This window comes from Bos javanicus, chromosome 1, assembly GCF_032452875.1.
Source record: "Bos javanicus breed banteng chromosome 1, ARS-OSU_banteng_1.0, whole genome shotgun sequence".
Lineage (NCBI taxonomy): Eukaryota > Metazoa > Chordata > Mammalia > Artiodactyla > Bovidae > Bos > Bos javanicus.
The window spans coordinates 42,761,648-42,787,300 of record NC_083868.1 but is presented as its reverse complement, the minus strand read 5'-3'; the positions used below and the strand labels follow the sequence as shown (position 1 = coordinate 42,787,300).

At 36.6% G+C, this 25,653-nt stretch overlaps 2 protein-coding genes and 1 pseudogene across 2 annotated transcripts; all 3 read right to left on the bottom strand.

The window, feature by feature from the left end:
• Positions 1-4,790: 4,790 nt before the first annotated feature.
• LOC133246906 (olfactory receptor 5H8-like) lies at positions 4,791-5,744 on the bottom strand. The gene has a single exon (XM_061415728.1). It carries the CDS (start codon positions 5,727-5,729, stop codon positions 4,791-4,793), a length of 939 nt encoding a protein of 312 aa, XP_061271712.1. The 5' UTR covers positions 5,730-5,744.
• A 12,044-nt stretch (positions 5,745-17,788) lies between these two features.
• Positions 17,789-21,028, bottom strand: LOC133246264 (olfactory receptor 5H1-like; annotated as a pseudogene).
• Positions 21,029-23,442: 2,414 nt separating this feature from the next.
• Positions 23,443-24,385, bottom strand: LOC133245619 (olfactory receptor 5K1-like). The gene has a single exon (XM_061413595.1). The coding sequence runs from the start codon at positions 24,367-24,369 to the stop codon at positions 23,443-23,445; it is 927 nt and encodes a 308-aa protein (XP_061269579.1). The 5' UTR covers positions 24,370-24,385.
• Positions 24,386-25,653: the final 1,268 nt, after the last annotated feature.

The following is a 25,653-nucleotide window of genomic DNA, read 5'->3' as shown; positions in this document are numbered from 1 at the left end:
TGAAACAAGTGCAGTAAATGGAAAAAAAGTTATCAAGAATTTTAAAACCAATATTTGTTGAATGTAATTGAAATAAAACCATATACTATCTAAATGCTTTTTATTAATCTTACTACATCATACATAAAAATTACTTGTATAAATTATGTTAAAACAGTGCAATTACAACATTTAAAAATTTGTACCAAAATGAACAGATTTAGAAGAGAAGAAGACTTTCTGGGCAAAATTAAGGGATACTATAGAATGAGGTCAAGAAATTCTATGTGTAGGACATGGATGCAGCATCTAAGTACAGATGTTAGAAGGACCCAGTTTATAAAATGAATTGAATGCCATATGAATGATCTTGAGCTATATTCTTCAAGAAATAAGCAAGAAATGGAAACATATAAAACAGGAAGTGACAACATCTGTTATTTTTGAAATTAAATATTTGACTGCAGAAAATAGATTGCAGGGAGAGAAACTTGTGTCATAAATACTAATCAGGAAGTTGTGGCTATTGTCCAGTGACTCTCAAACTAGATTACACATCTGAATTGTCTGAGAAAATTTTGTTCAAATTATAGATTCTGAAGTATTACTGTAGACTTGGATCAGTAGATCTTGAATGAAGTCTAATAATATATATTGTATAAATATTCCCCAGGTGATTTAAATGTATGGGAAGTTCTTATTTCATGTGTGATATGACATTAGGAGTGACAAAGAAGACAAAGTGAGAGACCCAAATAGATCAGAATGAAGACTCCTTTGTGTTGCTGAATTCAGGCTTGTGTCCCCGATGTACTGTGAGGTCAAACAAACCAAAATATCTTAGTTTGGAGTAGAGAAAGGTATAATGCAGGGACTAACAAGGAGAATTGGTGGCTTCAGCTCAAAAAATCCTAACTCACAAACAGTTTTCAAAAATTGATGTTGAAAGCTCAGATTAAATGGCCAGTTTTTGCAATGAGCATCCTCTGAATACCCAGGTATATAATTCTACAAATATAATTCTACAAAACCTTAATAAAAATAAAAAACAATGACTTGGGAGTCATAGAAGTGGCTAATATATAGTATGATCTATTCATTGGAAAATGTGTATAAGGTAAAGGGAAATAAAGCATGAAAATAAATTTGAGGAAATTTAAAGAGATTTAAAAGTGGATATATGTGTGTGTGTGTGTGTGTGTGTGTGTGTGTGTGTAGGTATATACATAATTTAAGATACATAGCACCTGATCCTATTTTCTATCTAATAAGTCTAGAAACCAAACTTCTAGAAACGGACTTTTTCCTGAACCTAATGTAAAGGGGCTTGATCTACTGCTAGTAATGCTACTGCACATACACTGAATTTGGAATATATAGAGAGAATGACAAAGACTTGATGTGTGCAGAAGAGAATTTTGGTTGCCAACTCAACCAAGGGAACAGTATCATGTCCTCAGAAAATGAATCCTGTGCCCATCACAATGGCATTTTCAGTGTGATTTGTGGTATTTAAGTTCAGGAACAATGACATCAGGGCTATTCAGCTAGAGCTAGAACATGATTTGGAGTGTTGACTACCCATTTCTCCAGTGGGTTTCTCCAACTTTCCTAGTATTTCTTTGTTGGATTCAGTTTTCATTCAATTAACTGTTTTCCTCTTGGAACCAAGAGTACTAGCTCACCCAAAAAAACAGAAAAGGAAAGACCAGAAAAGGCTACTGAGCAGAGTGATCAGAGAAGAGGGAAGGAGTTGGAAAGCTGAATGTAGGGAACTTAAAGAGAGGAAAATACTTTAAAAGCACAAAGGAAAGTAGAGTGCCCAAAGTGAAGTAACCGCTCTTGTAAGATAAGGAGTGAACAGAGATAACTGAGCGTGGGAATTAAGAGATTCTTAGTGGCTTTAGTGAGAGCAGTTTCCATTTTGTCATAGAACTGAATCAAAGAACACTGGAAAGTGAATGGAAGCCAATGGCACAGCAGTGAGGAGAATGAAACAGAGTATCTGAGATGTGAAGAACAGATGAGATTTTTTTTTTTTCTTGTACAAAAATGTCATGAAATTTTTCAAAAGAGATAGAGGAGGGCATTGAGATGAGAGTGAGTAGAGAAGTAGAATGAGAAGTGTAGGTGCGTGGAAAGAAAACATGAAACAACAAAAAGCAGGAAGAGAGGGAGGAGCATAGATGGATAAGTGTAAAAAGAGAAGGAAATGAGGAGGGAGAGGAAGTATCAGGGAAAGGCTGAAGATTAAATAAGGGGAAAGTCTCAACGGTTTGGGGGTTTATGTTTATATTAACCGTAGTTTTCCTTGAAATTTTTCAACTCTGGGAAACTTTCCTTTTTTTTTTCCTTCAAATATCCAAGTTTTTATTCCTACGGAATTTGTGTATGACAGTGTTTAATTGAAATAAATTGACTTCAGAAATGTATATTGCCTATAAATATACTAACACTGCATCAAACTTCTTTTCATGTTTGAAAGATACTTTACCTTTGCTATTAGAGATTAGAGCTGACTTTCTCTAGAAATCCTTCTGGTTTTCCGTCACAGTATTTGCTTATCCACAGGTTTTATTAGCAGAATAAAATTGAGCCAAAGACTGGAACTGAATAAAGGTCATATAAATAACCAGTGCCAATAACTGCAGCTGTTAACTGTGTATTTATTTGAAATATGCTTTCCTTCCAGTCAGTCCCAAATCAGTAAATAATGAAAAATTCTCAATTCAGTGTATGGGTACTTATGAAGTAATAAAGGTCAAAATGATTGAGGGCCGTTTCCAGCACTTTTGCATATATACGTACACAGATATATTCAATGAAATAATTAAGGAGTGGATGAAAGGATAGAGGGGTTACTATTTAGGTGATATAACTTAAAATTTAACCACCAGTGTAGTTAATTAAATGGAATAAATATTTTGAACACAATTATCAGATTACTTACACAGAAAACATTGTGACCTAAATATTTAAATCAACTTTTAATTTAATGTTCTAGTTTACCAACTCTTATCCTGTGGAGTCTTGTGATTATGCTAAGTAGATAATTAAGTATGATTAAATGGTAAAATGTAGCCTTAGAACTATTCTGCTTATTCATATTTACTCACAGTAATAAACAGATTATTCACTATTTACTTTAAATTTTCAACTGACTGTTCAGGTATCTTGTAAACCAAATCAAAATTATTATAAATTTAAAAGTATTTTAAATTTCTATTTAAAATGAATATTATAAGAGTCATCCTCTCTTACCTATATCTGTTAAGAAATTGTTGAGATTCTTTGAGAGTTTGGCTTTCAGAAGCAAAAAATAATACAAGAGCACCAGAATGACAGTAACGTGACAGTTCTTTCCACAGATTCACTTTGGAGGCTTAATTTTCCAGGCCCAGGAAAATGCTGCTTATATACATTTTAACTATGTGCACTTGCCAGAAGAGGAAGGAATAATAAAATAAAATTCCCCTGATAACACCATTGATTCCCTTAATGACTACCTAATATGATGTTAAAGTGTTGCACTCAGTATGTCAGCAAATTTGGAAAACTCAGTAATAACGAGAGTCCATTAAAAATCCTTGAGGAGTTATATGATTTAATCTCAGTTTTTTTTACAAAGAAAAATCTGGCAGATATGTTTGGGACAGAAGAGAGAATCAGCAGAATGGAGGCAACAAGTAATTAGAGTTTTAGAGGTAGGTGGTTATGAAGGTGAGGGTCACAGTGGTATCAGCAAGAATATACCTAGAATCAATAGTGAGAGGAAGACAAGGGGTGGACCTGACGGTGAATCACTCATTAGTCTTAGAGTATGGAATGAAAATGAACATCTGGAGCACACACATCCAAACTCTTGTTCATGTCTTTGCTAGCCACTCACTGGGCAGTATGGTATCATATCTTAACATTATTTGAACTTTGTTAGTATGCATGTTAGTATGCAAAACTTCTCATTGTCATCCACACATTCCAATAACCTTTACATATGACTATTTCTTTTTCTAATTAATGTCACTTAAAAAAAATTCTAGGACTATTGACCATTATTTCCCAATTCTGCCTCTTCATTCTTATTCATCCTAAGCCTTCAGCTTATCTATTAACTTTCTTAGAAAAGTTTTCCAGATTGACCTACAAATACATATACAGCTAGAAAGGACTTTAGAAATCATCATAGATAGTGAGATAACTTGCCTTTTGTGTCTCTCTTGGAGCACACTAAGGTAAAAGCATCTCTCATAGTCTAGCTCTTCGTCTTCAGTATCTTAGATGCCCTGTCATTTTTTTTTCTCATTGCTTTCCTATTTCTTTCTGTGATATGAGAGTTGATTCCCATGAGACATGAAATTCACCATGCACCAAATAAAGTGGAATGTAAGACCTTTTGATGGCCAGCAGAATTCCTAGGGTTTGCCTCTCTTCATTCAAATACCAATCTGCCTCCACTTTGGAGTTAAATGTGATTGACTTATAAGTGTCAAAGACATCATAAACAAGTCTCCTTCAGAGGAACTGCTCTGTTTTAATATTTAATGCATTTTAAAACCACATTGAAGAACATACAGGCATAGAAAATATTTGGGATTTTTTGCTTTATTTTAGTATTCTATAAAGAGGATTAAATTTTTATGTGTTTTGAATAAGAATATAAATCTATTTTATGAGATTTATTAGTTACTAAAGTCTTAAGTCACTAAAATAATAGAACAATTGTACATCCAAAAAAAACTGAACACTATCACATAGCAACATCTAAACCACATAATTTCGTTAATATTTAAATGAAAAGAGTACCGATAATACTATGAGATACAACCATCTCTCTTTAACATTTTTGTCAGGGAATCTATAACTTTCTTATTTCTCAGGCTGTAAATAATTGGATTTAAGAAAGGAATTATGACAGTGTAAAATAAAGAGTCCATCATATCTTGGTCATCTGCTTGTGTGGATCCAGGCCGCACATACATGAAAAGAAGAGGCCCATAGTATAAAGAGACAGACAGGAGGTGGGCCCCACAGGTGGAGAAGGCCTTCCTTAAGCCTTGCAAAGATTTCTTTTTTAATATTGTAAAGAGAACAAGTGTATATGAGACAAGAACTATCAGAATGGTGAACACCTGTATTGAGCCAGAGAAAATAAATATCATCAGAACATTAATAGAAGGATCAGTACAAGAAATTTTAATCAGTGGCATGACATCACAGTAAAAATGAAGTATTATGTTAGAGTTACAAAAGGTTATTCTGAATAAAAAACCTGTATGAATTAAGGCATGAATAAGGCCACCTACAAATGATGAGACTAGCAGCTGCATGCATAGCCTATTGGTCATAATCACTGGATAAAGTAACGGTTTGCAAATGGCTACATAGCGATCATATGCCATGGTTGCCAGCAAAAAACATTCTGTGGTTACACTGATTGCAAAGGAAAAGAATTGTACCTTGCATTCAGAGAGAGAGATTGTCTTACTCTTGCCCAGGAAGTTGACTAGCATCTTGGGGGTCACTGTGGATGATAACCAAGTATCCACAAAGGCCAAATTCCCAAGAAAAGAGTACATCGGGATATGAAGTTGAGGGTCATTGTAGATGAGTGCAATCAAACCAGCGTTTCCCATGACGGTGATGAGATATATCATAAAGAACAGCAGAAACAGGGGAATTTGCCACTCTGGTTGATGTGTAAGTCCTGTGAGAATGAACTCTCTCAGCTCCGTTGCATTTTTTGTTTCCATATCCTTAATAGATGACCTCTGAAATGCAATGTAGTAAATGGAAAAGGGACATCATTTATTTTTAAAACAGAATCTGCTGAGTGTAGTTGAAATAAAAGCATATACTAACCTGAATATTTTTTATTTTATTTACTCTTACTATGATACATGAAAATTAGTAGTGGAAAAGTTATATTAGAATAATGCAATTTCATCATTTAAAATTTTTTTCAGAAGTGAGCAGATTTAGAACACAGAAAAGCATTATGTCATTTAAAACTTTGCACAGAAAGAAGAAGATTTAGAAGAGAAGAAAGACATCTGAAGATGAGCAAACTTAGGGGATACTAAATAACCTCAATGGCACGCCACTCCAGTACTCCTGTCTGGAAACTCCCATGGACGGAGGAGCCTGGTAGGCTGCAGTCCATGGGGTCGCGAAGAGTCAGACGCGACTGAGCGACTTCACTTTCACTTTTCACTTTCATGCATTGGAGAAGCAAATGACAACCCACTCCAGTGTTCTTGCCTGGAGAATCCCAGGGACGGGGGACCCTGGTGGGCTGCCGTCTATGGGGTCGCACAGAGTCGGACACGACTGAAGTGACTTAGTAGCAGCAGCAGTGGCTTTAGTGAGAGCAGTTTTCATATTGAAACAGAGTTGAGTTAGAGAACAATGAGAAGTGGCACAGCAGTGAGAAGAATGAAAGAAAGTATCTAATATGTTGAGAACAGTTTACATTTCTTGACCAACCTAGATAGCATATTAAAAAGCAGAGACGTTACTTTGCCAACAAAGGTCCGTCTAGTCCAGGCTATGATTTTTCCTGTAGTCATGTATGGATGTGAGAGTTGGACTGTGAAGAAAGCTGAGCACCGAAGAATTGATGCTTTTGAACTGTGGTGTTGGAGAAGACTCTTGAGAGTCACTTGGACTGCAAGGAGATCCAACTAGTCCATCCTAAAGGAGATCAGTCCTGGATATTCATTGGAAGGACTGATGCTGAAACTCCAATACTTTGGCCACCTCATGCGAAGAGTTGACTCATTGGAAAAGACTCTGATGCTAGGAGGGATTGGGGGCAGGAGGAGAAGGGGACGACAGAGGATGAGATGGTTGGATGGCATCACCGACTCAATGGATGTGAGTTTGGGTAAACTCCGGGAGTTGGTGATGGACAGGGAGGCCTGGCGTGCTGCGATTCGTGGGGTCGCAAAGAGTTAGACACGACTGAGCAACTGACTGAACTAAACTGAACCACTGGAAGACAGATGTGAATTTTTTTTTCCTGTAGAACAATATCATGTAGTTTTTCAAGGATATTGAGATAAGAATGGGTAGAGAAGTGAAGTGGAAAATTTGATTGAGTGAAAAGAAAACAAAAAGGAACAAAAAGCAGAAAGAGACTAAGGACCATGGATAAACATAGGAAAGATCAGGAAATGGGGAGAGAAAAGTATTAGAAAGGTTGAAGATGAAATAAAAGTCTCAGAGTTTGGGGGCTTAGTGGTGGCAAATATTTGTCTTAACTCTGGTTTCATCAAAAGTTGGCAGCACTGGGAAACCTTTCTTTTACTTTTATTCAAAATTCCAAGTTTATTTTTGTATGGAATTTATATATGAAATAGTATTGCATTTTCAATTTATTTTAAAATTATTCATAAATATACTAGCATTGCCTCAAAGTTCTTTTCATATTTAAAAGATGCTTTATCATTGTTATTACTGTAGTCAAGGCTGAATTTATCTAGAAATTCAGCTTTTCTTTATAGCATTTGCTTCTCCACAACTTTTAGTAGCAGAATCAAATTGAGCTAAAAACTAAAACTGAATAAAGGCAATGTACCTGTAATTGCAGTTCTTCCATGCAATCCCAAATTAATAAATAATCAGAAATTCTTAATTCAGTGTGGGTACTTAAGGCCTGCTGCTGCTGCTGTTAAGTCGCTTCAGTTGTGTCCAACTCTGTGCGACCCCATAGACAGCAGCTCACCAGGCTCCGCCATCCCTGGGATTCTCCAGGCAAGAACACTGGAGTGGGTTGCCATTTCCTTCTTCAATGCATGAAAGTGAAAAGTGAGAGTGAAGTGGCTCAATCGTGTCTGACTCTTCACGACCCCATGGACTGCAGCCCACCAGGCTCCCCCGTCCATGGGATTTTCCAGGCAAGAGTACTAGAGTGGGGTGCCATTCCCTTCTCCGGACTTAAGGCCTACCTTTTACTAAAGATCAAAAGAGACTAGAGGGGTATTTTTACAATTTCAGAAGATACATAAATAGATAGATAGATGATATATTTACATATTCAGTGAAATAACCTAAGAAATACATGGAAAAGTAGTGAATGTAGGTTAACTAAGTAGAATAAATATTTTGAATACAATTGTCAGGAAGATCTTGCATGGGAAACATTGTGGCCTAAATATTTCAACCCACTGTTAATTTATTTAATGTTCCAGTTTACCAAAGCTAATCTTATGGAATAATTATATGATACTTATAGTAACCAAATAATTAAATATCATTAAGGATTACAATGTGGCCTTAGAGCTATCTTGCTTAACCATATTTACTCACAGTAATAAAATATACAGATTATTCACTATTTGTTTTTCATTTTCACCTGGCTGTTTTGATATCTTGTAAACCAAATCAAATTATAAATTTTATAGTATTTTTAACTTTCGGTTCAATTCAGTTGCTCAGTTGTGTCCGACTCTTTGTTTTCAGTAAAAACATAATGATATTATAGAAATCATTCTCTCTTACCAATATCTACTAAGAAGTTTTCAAGATCCTTTTAGAGTTCAGCTTTCTGAAGTAGAAAATAATACAAGAGCACTGCAATGACAGTAATACAGGCAACAGTTCTTTGTACACTGTTTCATTTTGAAGGCTTCATTTTCCAAGTTCTGGAAACTGTTGTTTATATGAATTTGTCTTTAACATGGAGTCAATAAGTTGTACTGTTGTGTGCTTTTGTCAGAAGAAGAAAGAGCTTAGAACTCAAATTCCCCTGATAATGCCCAAAGATTCCCTTTAGGACAAAGCTAAGCTGGTCTACTGGGCATTTTGGACTTGGACATGTATGAGAAATCCAGGTTGTCTCATTGGGCATTACAGACTGAAATCATAAACATCAAGTCATTGTAGACAGTTCCCAGGTTTATCAATTGAAATTGCACTTCATACCACTTCTTTCCACCACAGGCACTTCTGAAATGTTTATGCAGACTCCAGTTTATCTATAAATTTGATAGTCTAACTTTGCTGAGTACAGTATTGTCTGAGCTCATCACACATGATTTCAGTGAGGCCAAAGTTACAGATTCTCTTTAGCAGTCAAGTCCTAAATTTTCCTTCTTGTGCAGACCATGGCTCACATTCCACAACTACACCTGACTTCCTACTTTAAGCTGAAAACTAGTGAGACATCTTACTAGGCAAAATTCGTGGGAGGAGAAAAGGAAAAAGAAAACCGAAGACCACTATGGAAAGTGGCCTAGGTTAGTGCTTCTCAAACATTAATCCCTATGAATATTCCAGAAGTTTTTTTTTTAATGCAAATTCTGTTTACGTAGTGATGACTGTGTGTCTACATTTCTAATACGGTGTTGTCTCCAGACATTTGCCTTCTTCAGTTTCATCGTCTGCAGGCCTACCTTATCAAAGAACCAGATAATTAGAGAAATAAACCAAAAAAGTTTGCAAATGTAGCAGAAATATAAAAAGAGAAGCAAAGAGGAGTCAGAGTGGTCTAGGGAGGCCAGCATTGGTGGGGTCACATCAGATCTCATGGTACGTGAGATTTTGTTCTATATCCCAACTTAAATGAAAACTGTTGAGGGATTTTGAACATGGTGGTCACTTGTTCAGATTTGCCTTTAAGTATAAACAAAGTTGCCATTGAGCATCACTGAAGAAAATAATGGCATTATTTACATCAAAATATTATAATATGACAATTGTGATGTGTTTTTATATCTGAAGTGTACAAGGAATGTTTAACCTCTACTTGGGATTTGATTGGAAATTAGAGGTAAAGCAAAGGACATTTTTTGGGTCATTTTTCAATTCTTCTATGTAATTAGAATTCTGCTGCTGCTACTGCAAAGTCACTTCAGTCAAATTCTGCTAGTGAAAGCTAAAAAGGAGGTGAAAAAGAAAATATAGATAAAGAGAAGTCACTGTGAAAACTCAGCAGACAGATGAAGTAACAAATGTGCATCAACACACATAATATGAGGCTTCAAGATAACCCACCCTTGCCTTAAACATACTGCCCACTTCAATATTGTGTAACTATCTTTTCACTCTTTTTTTTTTTTTAATCTATCAGTTTGGTTTTTTTTTCTTTTAAATTTAACAGGTGTCTGCATTGTTGCTTCCAGTATAAGCAGTCTTTCCAATTTTATCATTTCAGTAGGTAGGTCATGATATCTCACTATGGTCTTAATTTGCATTTCCTCCAATGACAAATTATATTGAAAATGTTTATTCTGTCTTACGAAACAAATCCAAAAAGATATTACTATGATTTATGTCAAATAATGTTCAAGTATGTTTTCTTGTAAGGATTTGTGCATGCTAAGTCACTTCAGTTGTGTCTGACTCTTTGCAACCCTATAGACTGGGGCCTACTAGGCTCTCTGTCCATGGGATTCTCCAGGCAAGAATTTTGGTTTGGGTTCCCATTTCCTACTCCAGGGGATATTCTCAACCCAGGGATCAAACCTACATCTCTTATGTCTGCTGCATTAGCAGGTGAATTATTTACCACTAGTGCTACCTGAGGATTAGGCAATGGTGATCCACTCCAGTACTCTTGTCTAGGAAATCCCATAGGCAGAGGAGCCTGGTAGGCTGCAGTCCATGGGGTTGCAAAGAGTCGGACACGACTGAGTGACTTCAATTTCACTTTTCGATTTCATGCATTAGAGAAGGCAATGGCAACCCACTCCAGTATTCTTGCCTGGAGAATCCTAGGGATGGCGGAGCCTGGTGGGCTGCCGTCTATGGGGTCACACAGAGTTGGACACGACTGAAGTGACTTAGCAGCAGCAGCAGCAGCAGTGCTACCTGGGAAGCCACTTTAAGAATTTATGGTCTTACATTTTGGTCTTTAAGCCATTTTGAGTTTATTTTTGTATATGATGTGAGAAAGTGTTCTAATTTCATTCTTTTATATGTAGCATCCAGTTTTCCCAGCAGCACTTATTTTTTTAATTTATTTTGAATTGCTGGATAATTGCAATGTTGTATTAGTTTCTGCCATACAATAATATGAATCAGTCATGGGTACACACTTGTCTCCTCCCTCTTAGACCTCCCACTTCTCTAGGTCATCACAGAGCAGCAGATTGAGCTCCCTGTGTTATACAGCAGCTTCCCACTAGCTATTTTACACATGATAATGTATATGTTTCAATGCTGTTCTCTCATTTTGTCCTACCCTCTCTTTTCCCTGCTGTGCCCACAAGTCCACTCTCTATGTCTACATCTCTATTCCTGCCGTACAAATAGGTACATCAGTACCATTTTTCTAGATTTCATAAATACGTGTTCATACATGATATTTGTTTTTCTCTTTTTAATTTACTTCACCCTGTATAACAGGCTCTAGGTTCATCCACCTCAGTTCAGCTAACTCAAATTCACTCCTGTTTATGGCCAGCAGCACTTACCGAAGAGACTGAATTTTCTCATTGTATGTCATTCCTATTTTACTGTAGATTAAATAATGATAAGTTTATGGGTTTGTGTCCTGGCTCTCCTTTGTGTTCCATTTATCTGTACACCTGTTTTTGTCCCAGTGCCATATTGTCTTGATGACTTTAATTTGTAGTATATTCTCAAATCAGGGAGTATATATACCTCCAGCTCTGTGATTTTGTCTCAGGATTGTTTTGGCTATTTGAATTATTTTGTTTTTCAATACAAATTTTAGTACTGTTTGTTCTATCATGAAAAATGTCATGATACTTTGATAGGATTGAACTGAATCTGTAGATTACCTTGGGTAGTATGTCATTATAACAAGGTTGATTCTTCCAATCAGAGAACACAGTGTCTTTTCATCTATTTGTGTATGCTTTCATGTCTTTATCAGTGTCTTATACTTTTCTTAGTTATTTTATGTCCTTAGGTAGGTTTATTGCTAGGTATTTTATTTTTTAATCTAATTATAAAAAAGATGTCTCCTTAATATATGTTTCTGATAGTTCATTGTTAATTCATAGAAATGCATCCGATTTCTGCATATTAATTTTGTATCTTGCAACTTTATTGATGTTGAATTTTTTCAAAAGGTTTTTCTGCATGTATTGAAATGATCATATGATTTTTATTCGTCAATTTTTTTGCTGTGGTGTATCACACTGATTGACTTGTAGAACCATCTTTGCATACTTGGTGTAAAACCCACTTAATCATGTGTGATTTTTTAAATATATTGTTGAAATTGGTTTGCTAATATTCATTTGAAGATTTTTGCTTTGGTGTTCATCATAGATATTGGCCTATAATTTTTTGTGATATATGTATTTCTAGCTTTTATATCAGGGTAATCCTGGCAATGTAAAATGAGTTTGGAAGCTTTCCTTCCTCTGTAATTTTTAGAATACTTTGAGAAGGATGGGTGTTAACTCTTCTCTAAATGTTGGATAGAATTCACCTGTGACGCTACCTTGTATTGGACTTTTGTTTGTTGGGGGTTTTGTTGTGTTTGTTGTTGTTGTTACTTTACTGATTCAATTTCTCTGCTGGTAATCGGTCTGTTCATATTTTCTATTTCTTTCTGGTCTGTCTTGAGAGACTGTACATATCTTGGTATTTATCCTTTTCTTCTAGGTTGTCCCTTTTATTGACATATAGTTTGTTCATAGTGATCTCTTATGATCCTTTGTAATTCTGTAGTGCTGGTTGTCATTTATTCTTTTCCATTTCTTATTTTTTTGATTCAGATCCTCTTTCTTTTGATGAGTCTGGCTAAAGGTTTAACAGTTTTGTTTATCTTTCAAAGAACCAGTTCTTAGTTTCATTAATCTTTTATATTTTTTTCTTTTAATCTCTTTCATTTATTTCTGCTTTGACCTGTATGTTTTATTTCCTTTTACTCAGGAATGAGATTTTTCTTATTTCTGAGGTAGACTTGTTTAGCTGTAAACTTTCGTCTAATAACTGCCTTTACAGGATCATTGTGTTTTCATTTTTTCCCCTTTTTTAAAAAAATGTCTTCTTTGATTTCTTCATTGATCCGTTGAATTTTTAGTAGTGTGTTATTTAGCTTCCACGTGTTTGTGTTTTCTGCAGGGATTTGTTTTTCTCATTATTGATTTCTAGTCTCAAAACATTGTGGTCAGAATGCTTGATCTGATTTTAATTTTCTTAAATTTCCTAAGGCTTGTTTTTGGGTGCTGCCATTCGTGATGTATCCCGGAGAGTGTTCCATGTGCATTGGAAACAGTGTGCTCTTGCTGTTGTGGGGCGGAATGTCCTGTATACATATCTATTAAGCCCATTTGATTTAAAGAATCCTTGAAGATCAGTTTCCTTACTGATTTTCTGTGTGGATGATCCATCCACTGATGTAAGAGGAGTGTTAATGTCCCCTACTATGATTGCATTATTGTCAACATCTTCCTTTATGTTCATCAATATTTGCTTTCTGTATTGTGCTTCTATGTGGAGTATATAAATATTTACAATGGTTATATCTTCTTGGATGATCCCTTGATCATTATGTAGTGTGTTTCTATGTCTCCTGTTCCTGTCTTTGTTCTAAAGTCTATTTCATTTGATATAAGTATTGCTACCTTGTAGCTCAGCTGGTAAAGAATCTGCCTGCAGTGTTAGAGACATGGGTTTGATCCTTGGAGAAGGGAAAGGCTACCCACTCCAGTAATCTGGCCTAGAGAATTCCATGGACTTTATAGTCCAGGTAGCAAAGAGGCAGACACAATTGAGCAACTTTCACTTTCACTTCACCCTAGCTTTATTTTGATTTCCATTTATATGGAATAACTTTCATCCCTCCATTTTCAGTCTCTGTGGGTCTTTAGATCTGAAGTGAGTATCTGTGGGATAAAGATGGGTATGGTTTTTGTATCCCTTCAGCCTTTCTGTATGTTTTGGTTGAAGCATTTAGTCTTTTTACATTTAAAATAATTATTGATAGTATGTACTTACTGCCATTTTATTAGTTGTTTTGTACTTCTTTTTTTATGTTTTCTTCTTCTTCGATTTCTTCCCTTCTGACTTGATAACCTTATGGCTTGTATTTCTTTCTACTTTTTATGTGTTGTATCTATTATGATTTTTGGTTTGTGGTTGCCATTAGGTTTATACATAGCAGTCTATATTGGAATATTAGTTCAGATGCTCAGTCATATCTGAGTCTGTGACCCCATAGACTGCAGCATGCTGGGCTTCCCCATCCATCACCTACTCCCAGAGTTTGCTCAAACTCATGTGCATCGAGTGGGTGATGCCATCTGACCATCTCATCCTCTGTCATCACATTCTCCTCCTGCCTTCAGTCTTTCCCAGAACAGGGTCTTTTCTAATGAGTCAGTTCTTCGCATCAGGTGACCAAAGTATCAGAGCTTCCAATGAATATTCAGGATTGATTTTCTTTAGGATAATTGGTTTTATCTCCTTGCAGCCAAGGAGCTCTCAAGAGTATTCTCCAACACCACAGTTCAGAAGCATCAATTTTTTGGTGCTCAGCTTTCTTTATGGTCCAGCTCTTACAAATCTATATGACTCCTGGGAAAACCATAGCTTTGACTATATAGACCTTCGTTGGCAGAGTAACATCTCCTCTTTTTAATATGCTGTCTAGTTTTGTCATAGCTTTTCTTCCAAGGAGCAAATGTCTTTTAATTTCATGGCTGCCATCACCTTCTGCAGTGATTTGGGAGCCCCAAAAATAAAGTCTGTCACTATTTCCATTGTTTCCCCAACTCTCTGCCATGAAGTGATGGGACCAATGCCATGGTCTTTTTTTTTTAATGTTGAGTTTTAATCCAGCTTTTTCACTCTTCTCTTTCACTTTCTTCAAGAGGCTCCTTAGTTCCTCTTTGCTTTCTGTCATAGGGTGGTGTCATCTGCATATCTGAGATTATTGGTATTTCTCCCTGTAATCTTAATTCCAGCTTGTGCTTCATTCAGCCTGACATTTCACATGATGTATTCTGCATATAAATTAAATAAGCATGGTGACAATATACAGCCTTGATGTACTCCTTTCACAATTTGAAACCAGTCTATTGTTCCATGTCCAGTTCTAACTGTTGCTTCTTAACCTGCATACAGATTTCTCAGGAGGCAGGTCAGGTGGTCTGGTATTCCCATCTCTCTCAGAATTTTCCACAGTTTGTTGTGGGTTGCCATTTTTTCTCCAAAGAATCTTCTCAACCTGTAGATCATACCTGTTTCTCTTGCATCTCCTGCATTGGCAGTCGGATTCTTTACCACCAGCTATGTGTGGTAACTAAGCTGACAACAGGTGAACTTGTGGTGGTTCATATTTTGTGTCACGTTGACTTGATCTAGATTGCCCAGATATCCAGTTATCATTATTTTTGTGTGTGTCTGTGTGTTTCTAGAAGAGATTAGTATTGACTTAGTAGACTTAGTAAAGTGGATTACAGCACCCTTTCCATGTGAGTGAAATCTCACCCATTCTGGGCCTGTATGGAACAGAAAGGCAGAGGAAGGCTGACTGAATCTGATTCATGACAGAACATGAATCTTATTTTTCCCTCCATGCTATTGGTTCTCAGCTTTTCATACGTGGTCTAGAATGTATACCATCAGTTCTTTGATTTCAAACCTGATAACTGCCTCAGCTTTCCTGGATTTCTACCATGCAGATAAAAGATCACAGGTATTCTCAGCCTCCATAATATGGTGACCAAAATCTAATAATATATATACGTAGATATAGATGTATGTGTAGATATAGGTTTACGAAGAGAGCGATATAAGGTCATTTCTATATTTGTCTTCATATATGTGTACCTACCGTTGGTACTACCCTGGATAATTCTGATTGATATAAAGACTGTATATTTAGTGAACCTCTTCCTTTATACTGAAAAATAAATGGAAATATCATGATACAGTTGTTAACTGTAACCCTCAAATGAGGCTGACTTACATCCCTTCTCATCATATTATTACAGCATAAGGAATAGCTTGCATATGAAATTTCTTTGAGAATTATGGTCCAAAAATCATATAATCCTGACAAGTAATTTTTTTCCAGTGACAACAAATGTATCTCTCTTGGAAGTTGACCTGGTTTAACTTTGTGAGTACCTCCAGAAATATGTAACAATAATATTATTGTAAATATTTTGATGCAAACATCTAACTTAAGAGCTTCTCCTGATACATCCCAGGAAATAATCCTCATGATAAAAAGAAAAATATTTAATTCACTTTAGGTGTATGATACTTGTGACTGTCTTGAAAGAAACTTAGAGTGGTAAACTGACATGCAGTAGTCATCCCAGGGCAAGTGATCCCCCTGAACTCATTACAAAATTGATATCAAGTAAAAGACTCTAACTTCATTTGAAGTATTTTAAAGATGATGCTGTGAAAGTGCTGCACTCAATATGTCAGCAAATTTGGAAAACTCAGCAGTGGCCACAGGACTGGAAAAGGTCAGTTTTCATTCCAACCACAAAGAAAGGCAATGCAAAAGAATGCTCAAACTACCGCACAATTGCACTCATCTCACATGCTAGTAAAGTAATGCTCAAATTCTCCAAGCCAGGCTTCAGCAATACATGAACCGTGAACTTCCAGATGTTCAAGCTGGTTTTAGAAAAGGCAGAGGAACCAGAGATCAAATGGCCAACATCTGCTGGATCATTGAAAAAGCAAGAGAGTTCCAGAAAAACATCTATTTCTGCTTTTTTGACTATACCAAAGCCTTTGACTGTGTGGATCACAATAAACTGTGGAAAATTCTGAAAGAGATGGGAATACCAGACCACCTGACTTTCCTCTGAGAAACCTGTATGCAGGCCAGGAAGCAGCAGTTAGGACTAGACATGGAACAACAGGCTGGTTCCAAATTGGGAAAGGAGTACGTCAAGGCTGTATATTGTCACCCTGCTTATTTAACTTATATGCAGAGTACATCATGAGAAACGCTAGGCTGGAGGAAGCACAAGCTGGAATCAAGATTGCCGGGAGAAATATCAATAACCTCAGATATGCAGATGACACCACCTTTATGGGAGAAAGTGAAGAAGAACTAAAGAGCGTCTTGATGAAAGTGAAAGAGGAGAGTGAAAAAGTTGGCTTAAAGCTCAACATTCAGAAAACTAAATCATGGTATCCGGGCCCATCACTTCATGGGAAATAGATGGGGAAACAGTGGGAACAGTGGCTGACTTTATTTTTTGGGGCTCCAAAATCACTACAGGTGGTGATTGCAGTCATGAAATTAAAAGATGCTTACTCCTTGGAAGGAAAGTTATGACCAACCTAGACAGCGTATTCAAAAGCAGAGACACTTTGCCAACAAAGGTCCGTCTAGTCAAGGCTATGGTTTTTCCAGTGGTCATGTATGGATGTGAGAGTTGGACTATAAAGAAAGCTGAGTTTCAAAGAATTGATGCTTTTGAACTGTGGTGTTGGAGAAGACTCTTGAGAGTCCCTTGGACTGCAAGGAGATCCAACCAGTGCATCCTAAAGGAGATGAGGCCTGGGTGTTCATTGGAAGGACTGATGTTGAAGCTGAAACTCTAATACTTTGGCCACCTGATGCAAAGAGCTGACTCATTGGAAAAGACCCTGATGCTGGTAAAGATTGAGGACAGGAGGAGAAGGGGACAACAGAGGATGAGATGGTTGGATGGCATCACTGACTCAATGGGCATGGATTTGGGTGGACTCTGGGATTTGGTGATGGACAGGGAGGTCTGGCGTGCTGCAGTTCATGGGGTCGCAGAGTCAGACACGACTGAGTGACTGAACTGAACTGAAAGTAATATTTATTTCAATTTTACATATATTTCTTAAATGCTTATTTAGGACTTCATGTATGTAAACAGTTGTGCTAATAAGCACCACAAAAGATTAAAGAATAGCGAGACTTGTAAACTGTAATCTAAAAAAAACATATAGGCTAAAAATAAGTATTACACTATTACACAAGATCATTTGTGGAAACAAAACTGTAACATTTAAACTTTGAAGGAAGGACCATTTCAATTGGAGATGAAGATAGACACCTAGAGGGAGCATTCTCAGTGGAGAGACCTGTATGAAAATAAAACATGTACCAGAAAGAAAGTTTTGTCCTGAGGCTTTCAATAATTAATTTTGGTATAACATATGGTCCATTAGGAAAATTGTGGAAGCAGAGATTTCAGAGTTAAATTTGGAAGAAAAATGCTCAAATAATATCAGCAAATTCAGAGTAGTGTGTGTGTGTGTGTGTTTATCATGTTATCTAAACATTCAGTTCAGTTCAGTTCAGTCACTCAGTCATGTCCGACTCTTTGCATAGATCTTAACAAATTGAACATTCATATATGAAGTTCTGCATATGTATACCATATATACATGCATAGTCTGGTGGCAATGGCAATCCATCAAAAGTTATTGAAGAGGAATATTATTTAATCAGAATTCTGTTTATAAAGAATAATCTAACAGTAATGTTTGGGAAGTAAGAGAATATCAACATGACATAAAAGAAGTAACAAAACTATTACAAATGACAAATGTGAGTAATTTTAGGTCCTCAGTGGTGTCAATAGGAATGTGTATGGATTCAGTGGTGAGATTGGAAGGAAAGAAATGGACCTGAAGATAAATCACATATTATCAGAGTATAAAGTCGGACAAAAGATGACATTTAAGCACTTCAGGGGCACAAATCATGCAAGCTCCTGGTTCATTTTATCTTTCCCAGCTACTCATATGATATGATAAGATGATATCATATCATGTTACAATTATTTGAACTTCGGTAATATGCATTTGAAGCCTCTGTTACTCAACAATATATTCCAATAACTTTTCCATATTACTTCCTTTTTCTTATCAGTTTCATCATTTCTAAATTGTAGGAAGGTTGAGCCCATTTCCTTCCTATTCTGCCACTTCACTTTTCTTCTCTATGCCCATCAATTAAATCTGAAACCTCATCTCTTAGCTTTCTGAATTAGTGAAGCTTTTCGGATTACTGTATAACACACAAGAAAACTAGACAGTGTCTTTCAAGGTATCATGGACAATGAGAGGCAGCTCCCCTCTTCTCATTATTTATGGACACCCACTGGGCTAAAAACATCCTCTTATAATTTGTTCTGACTTTCATTTATTTAACTCCTTTCTCATTTTTTCTTTTTATCTTCTCATTTCTGCTGATTTATCTGTGTAATATGAGAATTGAGTCTAGAGCAATTGCACTATTGTAGTGCATAACGCATTTATGAAGCCACATTGAGAACATCTGTGTATAATATGTTGTTTTCCTCTTTAATTACTTTAATTTAACTCGAACACTCAATTAAGTTTTTCTATGGCTTTGATATTTTGGGATAATTTGGTCTTTCCGGGTGGCACTAGTGGTAAAGAACCTGCCGACCAATGCAGGTTAGATGTAAGAGACTCAGGTTTGATTCCTGGGTCGGGAAGATCCCCTGGAGAAGGGCATGGCAACTCACTCCAGTATTCTCACCTGGAGAATTCCATAAACAGAGGAGCCTGGGGGGCTATGGTCCCTAGGGTCGCAAACCGTCGGACACAACTGAAGCAACTTAGCATGCACGCATGCACACATTCATATATTTTAATATATTTATTAATACTCTGTCTTTCAGTCATTAAAATTCTAGGGCAATTATAAATGAAAAACTTTGAACACTAATCAATACATATCTAATCTGCACATTTATGTGACTTCTAATGAATGAAGAACACATTAGTATGAGATCTAAACATTTTTCTTTAACATTTTGCCAAAGAATCTATGATTTTCTTATTGCTCAGACTAGATGACTGTATTTAACAAAGGAATTATGACAGTTCACAAATAGAGTGTCCATGGTATCTTGAACATCTGCTTCTGCAGATCCAGGGAGCACACACATGGAGAATAGAGGGTCAGAGTATAAAGAGATAGTTAAGAGATGTGTAAAAGGCTTTCCTTATGCTTTGTACAGGCTTCCCTGGTGGCTCAGCTGGTAAAGAACCTGCCTGCCAATGCAGGAGATGCAAGAGATGCTCATTGGATTTCTGGTTCAGGAAGATCCCCTGGAGAAGGAAACAGCAAAAATTCCATGGACAGAAGAGCCTGGCAGGCTACTGTCCATGGGGTCGCAGAGTCAGACACAACTGAGTGTGCACTCACACAGATTCACACATGCATTGTACAGAATTCTTCTTTAATATCGTAAACAGAACAACTTTATAAGGGAAAAGAACAGTCAGAATGATGCACACCTGTATTGATCCAGAGAAAATAAATACAATCAGAAAATTAATGCAGAGGTCAGAACATGAAATCTTAAACAATGTCACAGTATATGTACTACATTATAGAATTACAGAAGGTTAATCTGACTTTGGTGCTAATGGTAAAAATCTGCCTGTCAATGCAGGAGACATTGATCCCTGGGTCAGGAAGATTCCCTGGTGGAGGAAACGGCAACCCACTCCAGTCTTCTTGCCTGGAGAGTCCCATGAACAGAAGAGCCTGGTGGGCTACAGTCCCATGGGGTTGCAAAGAATCAAGACACAACTGAGCAACTAACACACACAATCTGAATTTAAAAACGTGATGAAGTATGGCATGAACAAGGCTACCTAAAAATGACAAAAGTAGCAGCCGGTTGCATAGTCTATTGATCATATTTACTGCATAAAGTAATGGTTTGCATATGGCCACGTAGTGATCATACGTCATAGTTGCTTGCAAAAACCATTCTGTGGTTGCTCTGATTGCAAAGGAAAAAATTGTATCTTGCATTAAGTGAGAGAGATCATTTTGCTCTTGGCAAAGAGATTCTCTAGCAACTGGCTGGGGGCAGGATGGTCACTGTGGATGATATCTAGAAATCTGCAAAGGCCAGATTCTCAAGGAATAAGTACATAGGCATGTGAAGGTGGGGGGTCATTCCATAACAGAGCAGTCAGATCAAAGGTCCTCGCAATAGTGGCGAGATATATCACAAAGAACACCAATGACAAGAGGATCTGCCATTTGGTTGGTATGTAAGTCCTGTGAAAATAAAAATAAACTGTCAGTAATATTGCATTTTCTTTTTCCATATCCTCACTGGGTGGTGTCTGATCCATGGAGTAAATGAAAAGAATGCTGCTACTACTGCTAAGTCACGTCAGTTGTGTCCGACTCTGTGCGACCCCATAGACAGCAGCCCAGCAGGCTCCCCTGTTCCTGGGATTCTCCAGGCAAGAACATTGGAGTGGGTTGCCATTTCCTTCTCCAATGCATGAAAGTGAAAAGTGAAAGTGAAGTCGCTCAGTCATGTCCGACTCAGTGACCCCATGGACTGAAGCCTACCAGGCTCCTCCATCCATGGGCTTTTCCAGGCAAGAGTACTGGAGTGGGGTGCCATTGCCTTCTAGCAGTCAGAAATTATAAAGTGATATTATGGGGGAAGAGAGTTGAAATGAAACCTTGCACTTAAGAGTTCTCTTAATTTTATTTCCTCCTTAATATAATAAAAGGGGTCTGTTTTGGAGGGTGGAAATAAATTTTGCTATTGGTGTTCAGTCACTAAGTCCTGTCTAACTCTTTGAGACTCCAGGGACTGTAACATGCCAGGTTCCTCTGTCCTCCAACTATCTCCTGGCATTTGCTCAAATTCATGTCCATTGAATTGGTAATGCTATCCAGCCATCTCATCCTCTGTTGCCCCCTTCCCCACCTCTCCTCAGTCTTTCCCAACATCAGGGTCTTTTCTAATGAGTCGACTTTTCACATCAGCTAGCCATAGTATTGGAGCTTCAGCTTCAGCGACAATCCTTCCAGTGAATAATCAGGATCGATTTCCTTTAGGATTGACCGGTTTGATCTTCTTGCAGTCCTAGGGACTTTCAAGAGACTTCTCCAGGACCACAATTTGAAAGCATCAATTCTTAAGCACTCAGTCTTCTTTATGGTCCTACTGTCACATCCATACGTGACTATTGGAAAAAACGTAGCTTTGACTATATATATGCACCTTTGTCAGCAAAATGATGTTTCTGGTTTTTCATACACTGTTTAGGTTTATCATAGCTTTCCTTCCAAGGAGCAAGCATCTTTTCATTTCATGGCTGCAATCACAGTCTTCAGTTTTTTGGAGTCCAAGAAAATAAAATCTGTTACTGTTTCCACTTTTTTGCTATTTACCATGAAGTGATGGGATCACATGCCATGATCTTTGTTTTTTGAATGTTGAGTTTTAAGCCAGCTTTTTCACTCTCCTCTCTGAGTCTCATCAGGAGGCTTTTTAGTTCCTCTTCACTTTCTTCCATTAGAATGATATTATCTACATATCTGAGGCTGTTGATATTTCTCCTAGCCATCTTGATTACAGCTTGTGATTCATCCAGCCCAGCGTTTCACATGATGAACTCTGCATATAATTAAATAAGCAGAGAAGTAATTTTGTACAAGGTGGGGCTAAAGATGTAGTTTCTAGAGCCTACACTGGTTGTGAGATTGAACTTGCTCTTTGCCCAATTTCTGGGGGTAGGGAGGGGTATATAATCCCAAGTTGCTGAATCAGAACCAGGAGGACTGGGCTTTGAGCTGAGTCTGTCCCTCTTTTTTTCAATTTATTTTTTAATTGAATAATAATTGCTCTACAGAATTTTGTTGGTAATCAACTATAGATACACTTATGTTCCCTCCCTCTTGAACCTCCCTCCCATCTCCCTCCCATCCCATCCCCTATAGGCTTTTATAGAGCCCCTATTTGAGTTTCCTGAGTCATACAGCAAATTCCTGTTTACTATATGTCTACCTATTTTACATATGATAATGAAGGTTTCCATTTTACTCTCTCCATACATCTCACCCTCTCCTTTCTCCACCACCTCCATGCCCATAAGTCTGTTCTCTATGTCTGTGTATTAACTGCTGCCCTGCAAATAATTTCATTAGTACCATCTTTCTAGATTCCATATATATGTGTTCAGTTCAATTCAGTTCAGTCGCTCAGTTGTGTCTGACTCTTTGCGACCCCATGAATTGCATGTTTTATGTGAATTCATATTCAAATATAATATCTTAAATTCAAAATTTATATTCAAATGGAAATATATAGCTTACTTCTGTCACACAGTATTGCCTAAGAAGGAATTAATTTTTGAGAACTTGAGGTATGAGGAGTTCGTTAGATTATGGCTTCCAATTGCAGAAATTTGCCAGCAATATTGTAACTATTATACTCTGAAACTAATCGTAACTGTTGGAACTAATCATAATGGAACACAATTTTGTGTTACTCAGGAGCAATTATTTAGTTTATCCCTGATGAAAACTAACAGCTTATATTTTGGAGTGCATTTTAGCAGAAAGTCTCGTTTCTGAACTTGTTTATTCATCTCAGAAACTAATCATGTTTTACTAATTTAATATTTTATATTGAAAGTTGTCATTTCCCATTTTCTCAATATTCTTTGATTTTGAAAAAAGTTTTCTCAAATTGCAATCAGCTGTCCACATGGCATGGTAATTGTTTCAGAATGTTATGATATGTTCATAATTTTTTTCATAACATTTATTACTTCCTTATTTCTTAAACTATAAATAAAAGGGTTTAATAAAGGAATCACTAGAGTATAAAAAATAGCAACAGGTAAATCTTTGTCTTCTTCATTAACTGAATTTGGTCGAATGTACGTGAAGAGAAGAGAACCATAGAATATTGAAACAGAGAGAAAGTGGGATGCACAAGTAGATAAAGCTTTCTTTCTTCCTTCTTTAGATTTCATCTTGAAAATTGTGAAAATGATATAAAGGTAAGAAATTATTACTATGGTAATAGTGAATATTTGAACTGATCCTCCAAAGATAAATATCATTAATTCATTGATATAAGGGTCCACACAGGAGAGTCTGTATAATGGAAGAACATCACAAAAAAAGTGATTGATTTGATGAGACCCACGGAAAGTTAACCTAAACAGAAACCCTACGTGAATCATGGAATGCAGGTTTCCAGCTACGTATGCCCCTGTGGTCATCTGAATGCAGAGTTTCTGTGACATCATGATGTGGTACTGCAGTGGTTTGCAGATGGCCACAAAGCGATCACAAGCCATTGCTGCCAGGAGAAAGGAGTCTGCACTTTCAGCAAGACAGAGAAAATAAAATTGTACCATGCATTCATAGAGAGAAATCATCTTGTCCTTAGAAAAGAAGTTCTCCAACATTTTGGGGGTGATGGCACAGGAACAACAGGAATCCATCAGAGCAAGATTACCCAAGAAGATGTACATTGGTGTATGAAGACATTGCTCTGTTACTATCAATGCCACGAGACCAAGATTCCCCACCATGGTGATCAGAAAGATGATAAAGAACACCAGAAACAGAAGAATCCTCAGATCTGGGTGTTCTGTAAATCCTATGAGGATAAATTCAGTTGCCAAGGAGCAGTTATTCTCAGCCATCTCTACCTTATTTGTTGAGATAAGAATTATGGAAATATAAGATTCTAATTTAGAGCATGTATTATTTTATCTTCAAAATTTTTATTTTTACAACAAAGAGAAGAGCTGCTTCTTCAGATTCTCCTACTGTCTCTGTGATACAGGCACAAAGACTTCTAACATGTCAGCCTCTATGACCTCAAATCTAAACCTCAGGTTCATGAGAATGTTTTGATAATTCCAGGGAGGATGCTTACAGTGGGAAAAGTTTGTCTTTATGAAATTGTACAAGTACAGTGTGCAAATTTAAAGTATCCATATTTGCTTCAGTGTCCTCAAATAAGTTCAATGTCAGTATTTAAAATTTTTTAGAATAAATTTTAAATCAATTTTTCTTTATATATATGTTTTTCATTGAGCAAAAGTTTTCATACAATCTCCCCATGGAGTGCCTGTTTGAAAAAAAAAAATACAATAGACAGGTTAAAGTTTTGCCTTAGGAGTTGCATGAAGATTACTAAGATTAAGGGGAGGACTATTCCCTATTCAGTTTTAAAAACAGTATTCTTAAAAAAAAAAAAAAACAGTATTCTTTGGTAGCTAAGGAATTATATATCCATTGATTAGCATATCTTTTATTCCTTTTCCCAGTGTCATACCTATTTCCATAAATACTGACTCTGTCCATGATTATTTCTGGTGCTTTTACCCATGTATCTGAATCATTTACTCTTTTTATATAAAGCATAATTTACATGTAAGGCTATTTAAGAAAGTTTTAACTAAATGCCCCAGATCACACTGATCTCCATTTTGTCTGCTCTCAAGCATGTCTTGTATATGCAACACAATCTAGAATGTCTTATGTATAATCTACCTTTTTATATTTGAAGGCACAATTTGCTTATTAAATTATAGACATTTTGAAGTTAACTGTGACTTGTACTTATGACAGCTGTGCTGTGCTACAAGGAGAAAACAGTATTGATTTCAGCCCTACCTCCATCCCAGTGACCTAGAAGGGGTGAAGTTGTTTTCAGAATCCTATCAGTGATCCTTAGTGACCTCTCCTGCAAGTTGAGTCTATTAATTTTGAAGAAGAGTCTACAAAGAAAAATTTTCAAACCTCATCATTCAAAAATTGGGGAATAATATCCAAAATATATAAGGAACTCATACAACTCAATAGTAAAAGTAAATCTGATTTAAAAGTGGGCAGAGGAACTAAAAGGGTATTCTTCCAGAAGACATTCAAGTAATCAACAGCACATGAAAGGGTATTTAGTACCACTAATCCTTAGGAAA